At 40.4% G+C, this 10000-nt stretch overlaps 1 protein-coding gene across 1 annotated transcript in view; it reads right to left on the reverse strand.

The window, feature by feature from the left end:
• LOC138013396 (protein adenylyltransferase SelO, mitochondrial-like) overlaps positions 1–10000 on the reverse strand; it is a 21057-nt gene that overhangs the window by 2717 nt on the left and 8340 nt on the right. The window contains exons 7-16 of the mRNA XM_068860467.1: positions 9687–9790; positions 9293–9416; positions 7828–7876; positions 7682–7716; positions 5838–5948; positions 5337–5423; positions 3792–3918; positions 3156–3223; positions 2094–2136; positions 1170–1213 (exon numbers count right to left, since the gene is read on the reverse strand). Coding sequence (XP_068716568.1) covers positions 1170–1213; positions 2094–2136; positions 3156–3223; positions 3792–3918; positions 5337–5423; positions 5838–5948; positions 7682–7716; positions 7828–7876; positions 9293–9416; positions 9687–9790 — 792 coding nt within the window. The remainder of the gene's footprint in view (positions 1–1169; positions 1214–2093; positions 2137–3155; positions 3224–3791; positions 3919–5336; positions 5424–5837; positions 5949–7681; positions 7717–7827; positions 7877–9292; positions 9417–9686; positions 9791–10000) is intronic.

The raw sequence follows: 10000 nt of genomic DNA on the forward strand, positions 1-10000 counted from the left end.
GCTAAAATATGCAAGAGTTTGAAATAGTTCAGCCAAAACAAAGTGAGCAGCAGGCTCTTCCGTTGACCGCACGCAATTTTTAACAGAAGAGCCTGCTTGCAGGCTAAAACAAAGTTGGTTCAAGAGACGGTCCCGATTTTTATCCTGCATTTGGTCTGCGCAGCTGCAAATGGTTTTGTCACTGGACACGATGCAACCGCGCGCGGGGAAGTCAGGAAATATGGCCATTGTGTGTTAGGTAAAGCAAGCACCAGCGGTCTAACATATTTTTGCAAGCGCAGATCAAATGCTTAAAATACAGGATAAAAGTCGGAATCGGTAGGTACCTCTGGACGCGTTGGAAGAGCGATAATATTAATAATAATAGCAAAAATATCGCCTATAGTTGCAAGTCAGGAAAAAGACAAGCAATGCACAAAGAAATTTACGAGGGCAGTTTAACTTGATAACATGATTTTTGGTCCAACCCATTTAACTCGATAAAGTTTAAGAGAGACAGGAACTGATAGCAAGCGTGATGGTTTCTGGAGGTCTCTCCGCCTCTATTATTTAATATTTTATTGATACTTATGATGTAATGAGTAATCTCCAATAATAATCCCTGAGTATGCTCTTTTCTAAATTTTCTTCCTTTAATTTATGATTAGCGAAGCCTTCGCTGGATAGTTAACGTTTATCATACACTATTCCAGCAAAGATTGCTTAGCCTACTTAGCCTGGTTTTCAAAAGCGACGCAAGCACATGCTTAAGTAAAAGTAGTTTATGTTCAGTGTCCCGTTTCGACATTCGTCACTATTCCGTTTTCGCTTTGGCTCACGATTATCCTATACTATTCCAGCCAAGATTGCTCATTTTTTTGGATTTTAGCTGCATCAATTGTAGAGTGCGCCGGCCCGTAATAAACAGTTCAAAAGCAATTTGCGCCGGACTGCGCCACATTTCGGCTAATCAGAGGCCAATTATTAAGCGTTGTACCTTGCCCGCGCCACTTTCCCGCGCTTACGGTTGGCCGCATGCGTTTGCTTTGCGTCGTGATTGGCTTATTTGATTGTTTGTGTCTGTCGTAATTGGTTAAACCAATTTCTTAGACTTCGTTGTTTTGGCTGGGTACTCGATAAAAAACCGCTACATATCTGCCGTTGGAAAAGCGGCCGCCACACCCACATACCTCGGGTTGTTTGACTTCATTACTTCTACTCTCTCTCGATTCACCTGTTTTTACGATGGAAGAAATACAGAAAAATTCTTGTGAGGGATATAAATTTCAAAACTCTCTTGAAATTCACAAAGCCGGGCTATAGACCCACCCTCTCTTTCCGACTTTTCGTATATTCTTCAAGTAACGGACAAATAACGTCATAACGCAGTCGCAGCAAGATTAAAGGAATGACCGAATGGCGGGAGGGAGTGGGAAATACAGGGATTTTCCCATCCCCCTCTCTTTCCTTCCCTTCCCTCCCCTCCCCTCCTCCGACCTCGAAATTTTCACTCCAGTGCCAGCTTCCTCGCGGCCACGGATATAAGCGCAAAGTGCAAAGTGTGCGCTTTGATCGGCAAAACACGAAAATGTCGTTACTTTCTGACCACGAAACGAACGTCTCTCTTTTCAGTTGTTTACATGATACTTTTGATTTTCTTTTCGTGTGCTTTGTCTTGTTAGGGTTGGAAATGTTCACATTGTAAAGTGTGAAGAAATGCCGCGTGAGTTTTGGGTGATGTCATCTAAACTGAGAAAAGTCTGTCTCGAAACCCGCCCACCAATATAAAGCTCGCCAGTAACTTTGATTGTCTTCAGAAACTTGCTATAGAAGTATTATTTATCGGTGTTAACCAATAATACATCAAGGCTAACGGCTCCAAACTTTAATTCCAAGTGCGTAGTAGAAGCATAGCAAAAGAAGCAACAAAGTAGTAGAGGTACAAAATAATTGTGAAGACGAAATTGTTCGAAATCCGATGGCCTTCAATTGTTGATTATACGCCCTTCACAACGACTTACAAGAAAACTGACAAAAGTTATGTAAGCGAATTCTGCGCGAATCCAGTTTGAAAAGGCGAGAAATCACACTAAAATAAAAGGACCTTTAGATACCTCGTCAAAATTTTGTTGGTCAAATTCCTGATCAAGACGCTCTCTGAGAAACAAAAATATCAGGCATTTATAAAGAAGACGATAAAGAGCCATCAAATAAAATGAATTGTTGGGTTGTTAAGGAAAGGGTAACACCAAAGTAACCTAAGGAAAGCCTCAAGAAGAGGAGAGAGAGAGAAAGTCAACAAACTTAACCCTGACATATGCCGTCACGCAGGATAGTAGGGACTTTAAGATCTACGACGCGGTGGTCAACGAGAACGCCAGGAAACAACAGTATCATTGGTTTAAAGAGGAAAAATAATCGTGCTGCACGTGCGGCACGCATTTTAGCGCATAAACGTGCGGTTCTCTGCACAACAACGACGTGAAATCACCAAACTTGAGGTTTTTACGACAACGTGAGCGTTCAAATGTGAATCTTTCGTTCTCTATTTTTGCTCTGAAACCGCTCGTACCAATTTATTTTTAGGATACTTCGGCCACATTGTAAGACGCGAACGAGATGGCCAAATCGCGAGAAACTTACGATAGTGCAACGTTATATTTTGAGGTGACGTTTTCGTCGACGTCGGCGTCGTAGATACTAGAGAGCTTAAGCAATGACAACGGCGACGGCAACGAGAACGTCACAAATTTGCATATTTAGTGGGTAAAAACAATAGCTTTGCACGCCCTGCACATGCGTTTTTCACTTTTGTCCATTTCGTTGCCGTCGTCAGCAAAACAACAACGTCAAATAGCCAAGTTTTTCGTTTTATGAAGAACGTCAGCGCTTGAGGATAAATTTTCATTTTCTCTCCTAAAATGGAGTGCCGTTCGGACTGGTGTCATCTTTGAGGAATTACCACACCCTTGTCATATTAAAAACGTTGAAATAGTCACGAAACGATTAAAATAACGCAAATTTATATTTTGAGATGACGTTCTCGTTGAGGTCGCCGTTGTCGTTGCTTAAGCTCCCTATTAACCCGGGAAACAGTGGTAGAAGGCAAGCGCTTTTACCACTTCGCTGTCCCTTGGAGCGCACACTCGCGTCTTATCACCAATTTGACTTTGTACCTGTACATTCCAATCCATTTTGTCCACAGTTTTCTGTCCTTTATCTCCTTTTCATCCTGAGTCAACATCTGAATAAAAGAAAACACGGACACATACTCGTGCTGTTCATCGGCTTGAACACACCTGCCACCTGTCACTGAGTGTTGGCGATTAAATTCGAACAGATCTGACACAATACCGAAATGAAGAGATGCACTGACTTATCGATGACCACAAGGGTATTTTGTTCCTACTGGAACCGAAGATAACCTTTCGGTTACTTCTTTGAATGCCCTACCTCTGACCTATAGAAGACTTAAACCGATTAAAGGAGGCTTATGTGTCAATGTGACTATGTGACAAACGTCCTGCGCATTGCTAAGGCTGACGGAGATGGTCAATTTTAAGCCTGGTAAATAAATGAGAGATGTACTAATCGATGATGACTCGGGAATACTCGGGAAAGAACCACCGAGTACTCCGAACATAAGTCGAACTTTTGCCGGAGTTTCCGATCATTGGGAACTAGAATAAAATACTCGAAATACAAGCTTGTGATGCCGGCCAAATACAGAAAGGATATGCAATGCAATTCTAAGGTTTCGATTTAACGCAAAGTTCTTCAAATGCTGACTACTCTATGAAACCGTGTCTCACCTTGAGGCGTTTGACTTTTTGCTTTCGGTGTTCATCGTCAAGGAGATGCTTTTCAGCTTCCTTTTCCAAATGCGAAATCACATTGGGAGTAAATCGCCAAGCATCGCGAGCAGTCGCCATCATTTGACTGCAAACAAACACTGCACATGTCAGAGTAAGATTCCATGTGACTCGGATGGAGAATATTGGATAAGCCAAATGCTCTGCCCGTGACTAACCTACTCAGTCAAGTATGGTAGGAGATAAATTCCGAGAACGGAGGTTTATATCCAAAGCACCGAAGGTCTAAAGCTCCGGCTACAGGTTGTAACATTGCTAGAGGAACACCTCTCAACATTGTTATAAGAACGCTTCTAACAATGTTGGATATGCATATAACATTGTTGGAAACACGTCACTTTAATCACATCTGCCATTTTGAATTGCTCATGGTTCTCGGACAACAACATTGTTGAAAGAGCGGCTACACGCTTCAACATTTGTTGAACGTTGGCTTCCAACAAAAAGTGTTGAACAAACCCATCAAACATGCATGCTAAACATTCTAGCATTGTTGATCAACAAATGTTTTATAACAATGTTCGAACGTGTAGCCGGGGTTTAACGGTTGACATTCGAGGTTAAGCTCAGTTGCTGAGGGCTTTTTCGTTGACGGGTGACCTCATAAATTCTTTAGTTGTGGGGACACAATTATTAGTCTAAACTGTAATTTATCAGCCCACTGACTCTTCTCTCATCATCATCATATCCTTTATTTAAACACGATAGGGTTTAAAGCTCAGAGCTTGTGGGGTCGTGTGAAAATAATTACAATATGAAGCTATATTAAAATAGGGATAACATTACATTGCTACATTAACAAGCCCTTCCCAGAATTTCAGTCAGTCGAATATATTCAACCAGGCTGTACGTAAAATAAAGGTTTATTGACTAATTTTTAAAAAATGGACAACCACTCTCAACTTAAAACAAGACATTTTTTGATCGTTCAACGATCATCATCAGTTGTGAAGTGACATACAGTTGAACGATCGAAGCATGTCTTGTCTTATCTTGAGAGTTGTGCCTACTACTGTTATTGCGAATACCTTCTGCGCATCTCGAGACACTCAGGATTCCTATGGGTGATGATTACTAATACAAGGATATTTTTGGACGGTTCAGTTAAGACTATGCGGAGAAAGCAGAACTAAGCAAGTGCTCTTGGTATCCAAAAAGAAAATTGATGGTAACCATGCATTTTTTCAGAGATAATTAAGCTTCAATTTGGAAAATAACGCCATGCATTGCTTTATGTTCTAAAGCTTTTTACAAATATTGTTGATTAATTATCTCTGAAAAATGCTTGTTTACCCCCAATTTTCTTTCTGGATTTCATAAGATCTGCTTTTCTGGCATATTAATAAGCCGGGAAAAAATAACGTTGAATTAGTAGGCACCGTCCTTAAAGGTTTATTGAATAATAGAAGAGAATGTGTGAATCATGAAATAATGTACTTTAACAACATTACTACTTGGGTGAAACTTTGTTTTGAGAGAACAGACCTCCACTCTATAACTTTTGAATTGGAAGAAATTAAGGCTTTCAACGACACACACTGCGACAGCAAATATTCCACAATATCTTTATCGCTGTGGGAAAGAAATATAAAAAAAAGAAGAAGAATGGGTTGAGAGACTGCACGAAATAAATTCTCACCACCAACAAAGTTTGGAAAAATGGAGATTTGAAGAGTCGGTTGGATGCAAGGTGCAATAAACCTCGTTCATAAATCTATTATGTTAAAACAAGGTTTCAATTGAAACAAAAACGGCTCGCGTAGTGATTGGTTAAAAATCTCACGCCGCGTCCACAGCCAATCAGAGATAAGGGACATCCAAGTTAACTAGCTCCCACACTCGTGTTTTCTCGCACGTACATGTATCACGAGCTGTATGCACGTATCTGCATCGCGTTGAGATCGGGTAACTGGATGGACTCCGTCTGTTGTGATGGATGTTTTCCGTTTTACTAAGCTCTAAGAGAAGTGTTCAAGGAGCTGTTACCTTTCAGTTTGTGTACAGTTCATTGGTGTGACTCTATAAAGGCAGCGAAAAGCATTTGTGAAATCAGCTCCAGTTTCTTCCATGGTATCGAAAAGGCACTTGATCAAATTCCTGTCAGAATAAGCAGATAAATCAATATAAAATACAGTAAAAACCCGCGTATAAGTACCTACATTTTTCCAACTTACCGGTAGCCTAAATGGGTTCTTATAGAAATGATTTATAGTGGGATTTTAGGCTACTTAGGTTATTAAATAGGTTTTTTTAAAATTTGATAGGGGAACTTAGCGATCAGCACAGATATATGGGTGGCCGTCACCGCCGAAAAATACGAAGTATGTCCAGGTAACTACTACAGGGCATATAAATGTAATATGGAATAGGTATAGTGCTGTATTAAATAATATCTAGCTAGAATACAGTTTAGATGATGACCATGCAGTAAATTTATCGTTCCAAAGTACTTACACGCATGTCTTTCATGCTGCAGAGTTTGTCTGTTTATGCAGTATTCACTTCAGTTCATTCTTTAAATCTCAATGACTGAAACCTAGACTAAAACGTTTTTCTCATCTGAACCTTCATTTTTGTAAAAGAAGAATCTATCAAAAATTTTAGATTAAATAGGTTCTTGTGAAAAGGGGCGTTCAAATGAAAATTTTAGCCTAACAGGTTCTTAAATTTTAGGTTCTTTTACACGGGTTTTTGCTGTACTTTGTACGGGAAATCCCATGGGGATTACTTAATCTAAAACAAAATGTTATAAGACATAGGTAGCGTGAAAAATACCGGGAAGAAAAAAATCAGCAGACGTCTTCAGGACCCGGTTGTTCGAAAGCCGATTAAATTAATCCAGGATTAGCGTAAACTTTTGTTTCATGTTTTCAACTTTTTGGTGAAAGTTTCTTTTGCTTATTTTCGTTTTTCAAGATTGAATTCCTCTAATGTAAAGTTTTGCCAAATATCAGCGTTGAACAGCATTTGGGAGTGCAGAATTAAACTCCTTGGTTAATTTTTAATCTGGGATTAGCGTTAATCGACTTTTGAACAACCGGGCCCTGCTGCAGGGCATCAACTTGCGATCTCCCTTTCCTTGTGCATTTGGGTACCTTGAATAATGGCCAGTTTTCTTTTAATTACAAGTCATTTTCCATCCGCTCCATCACTTTGCTTTGGAGGACAAAAAAATATGTACGTTCCATACAAAACTAAGGATCGATCCACCATCCTCGGTGATCCAGGGGCAGTTAGTCAAGACGGGACTAGAAAATCTTGGGAATAATCGGGACTGGCGTAAAGTTTTTACCTGGGTCTCCGCGAGGAAGCCATGACCTGCTATGGATCTTACCATACTGAAATTACTGTCTTCATCGATACAAAATACGGTACGTTTTTTTCAATCAGTCTATGGCTAAAACGGCGTGACACTGCTTCTCTAGACACTTTGTTAAAGCTAAAAAGTTTTCCTATACAATACAATACGTACTTAATTGACCGCTCCCCATAGGGGCTTTTCAGGGCCAATGAAACTCAACGAAACGACAGAACAGAACAACAACAGCACCTGTTAAGAATCCCAACTGGCCGGAGGCAAACCAGTTGGCTATTTACAAGTGCAGCTGGGAAGTTGAACCAGGGACTACCAGGATCAAATTCAACGAGTGGTCAGAGTGGGTCTTGAACCCGGGATCTCCGGATCTCAAGGCAAACGCCCTAACCACTGGGCCACACTGCCTCTGCTATGCTATGGTAACTGCCTCAACAGTTTCCAATTCCTCAAGGTTTTCGTTCATCTATGCTGCATTTTCCTGTAAGTTAAGTAAAAATCGGCATTTTTCACATACTTATCTGTGGGTAGTTCCTTTTTCAACAAACCAAGCTGAAATGACAAGAAGAATTGATATCAAGCACTGTCAAGTACACTATGAGACTAAATCTCTTTAATTTCAGTAATTTGTAGAGAACAAGGGTTTCAATCCAAATAATTCACCTTCAACTTCATCTTCCCGTAATAACGCTTCTCAAACTCACAATCAAATCTGAAATCATTCAGAAAATAGATTTACACAAAAACCAAGGTTCAACAGATAGTTCTATAGCATTAACTGCACTTCCCAGCATCCAAGTGATACTCAAGTGCATAGTTTCACGCCATCTACAATCAAAGTTGCTTCTGAAAGTGAAAGTAGCCTACAAAAATAATTAACCTGTTAATAACCCAGCGCAAGGGCCGTACTGGGGAATATTGGCCCGAGGTCGTGGCAGCACTGATCGAGCACAGCGAGGTCCGTAAAAGACGATCGAGGGCCAATATTCCCCAGTACGGCCCCGGGCAAGTGAGGTTAGTAAGTTGTCGCATCCTTTCTTTGAACGATCGGACACTTCTCCGCTTGGTTAATGTTTTTTCGTAACACTCGTCTTCCATCAGCGAACTTTGAAACGTAACCTTTTACATGTAAAAGTAAAATCGGCTTGCTATAATTGTACTGTTGTGATGAAAAAATTAAATTCCGCTCTTTAAAAGAACTTTTTGTGTTTCGCTCAATTTGAATTTCCCGGGAAGGAAAAAAAATTCCACGGAAACGGACCGTTTCCGTGGTAACGGTCCGTACTGTATGATCCCAACTAAAAACCAGCCAGTCAGAGTGCTCCATTTATCCTGAAAATTGCTTGCCATATAATAAATATAGGTTATTGACCAAGCGTGAGGTCAAGATGGCTGGATATCCAGCCAACTTGACCGAACAAGCTTGATCAATAAAGGATTTATTGAGTGGGATAAAACCCCAAATCAAAGGTATCCTGTGGTAAGCTCGTGGAGTAAGATACTGCGTCAGGGATGTGATATAGCGAATTATAAAGCCTATAGAGTGGTTACAAATGCAGTGTAACACATTATATTGAACGTCTTTCATTGGTAGCCGAATAAGAGCATTCTTAACGACCATTTAACGAATACATGAATGCGCCTGCCGCCTTAACGACCATTTAACGAATGCATGAATGCGCCTGCCGCCTTAACGACCATTTAACGAATGCATGAATGCGCCTGCCGCCTTAACGACCATTTAACGGATGCATGAATGCGCATGCCAAACTTGAGACGATCAAAAATCGATTACAAATTAAATTCCATTGTTTACGCCTGACAGCCTGATTCGCCAACCATCCCGATAGCTCTCCACAAGCTAAAAATAATCTTTGATCTCGCGGGACCAAGCGTGAAATCGCGAGCAGGCAGTACAGCTCCATCTTGCCCGCTCGGGTAGGCAATCACAGCGCGGGATTTGGCTCCGCTCACGGAGCTAGTCATATAATAAGGTAAAGTAATGCAACTTGCCTTTCCCACCTCTATTTATGAGGACAAGGCCCTAAAATCGACATGGATTTCGATAATAGCTAACACAGAAGTTCCAAACCTGATCAGCAATAGGCTCTTCATTGGATATACTTACAGTTCTTCTAATGCTGATCTCAATTCTTGGAGAGGAACTACATCTTGAAGGGCCTCTGCTAGCTTGAGCAAATTCCATTTCAAAATCTCAGGCTGGTTCTTGTAGGAGTTTCGTTTCCTTGGATCTACAAAAACAATAATCAATTAATCAAAACATTTGCACCAAAATTACCTGTAGTTTAACATTGTAAAATATAAAGGCCCTTATTTAGAGAGGAAGTGCATGAAGGTCTTTGGTAGAGTCACAAGCAAGTACAAATTCAGAGACCTCAAAGCCGCCTGCAATATGCCACTGTGCGTTCATGGGCCAAAAATACTGATAGCTATGCATTTTCGCTGATCCAGAAAGAATGCAGAACATTTCCTATACAACTGTATGATAACAAGGCCAGTACCATAAGATTGGCTAATATAATTTGGATCATAATAATCCAAAAATCCAAATGGTCCATAATCAATAGTGATCCCAATAATACTGGTATTGTCTGTATTTGCCACCCTAAAAAACAAGAAAAAAATTGACAAAGACAAAAACTATTCAATAAATACACCTCCTAATACATGTCAGACATATTGTCATCAAATTACATATCATCCAAATATATCTCCCAGTGCTCGCAATCTTGTGTCAAAAGCCGACGACCAACTTGTGAAATGCATGCCGCAATAAGAGGCAATCACATGGAGATTAAGCTTGAATTTCCCACAG

This window comes from Montipora foliosa, chromosome 8 (genome assembly GCF_036669935.1).
Source record: "Montipora foliosa isolate CH-2021 chromosome 8, ASM3666993v2, whole genome shotgun sequence".
Lineage (NCBI taxonomy): Eukaryota > Metazoa > Cnidaria > Anthozoa > Scleractinia > Acroporidae > Montipora > Montipora foliosa.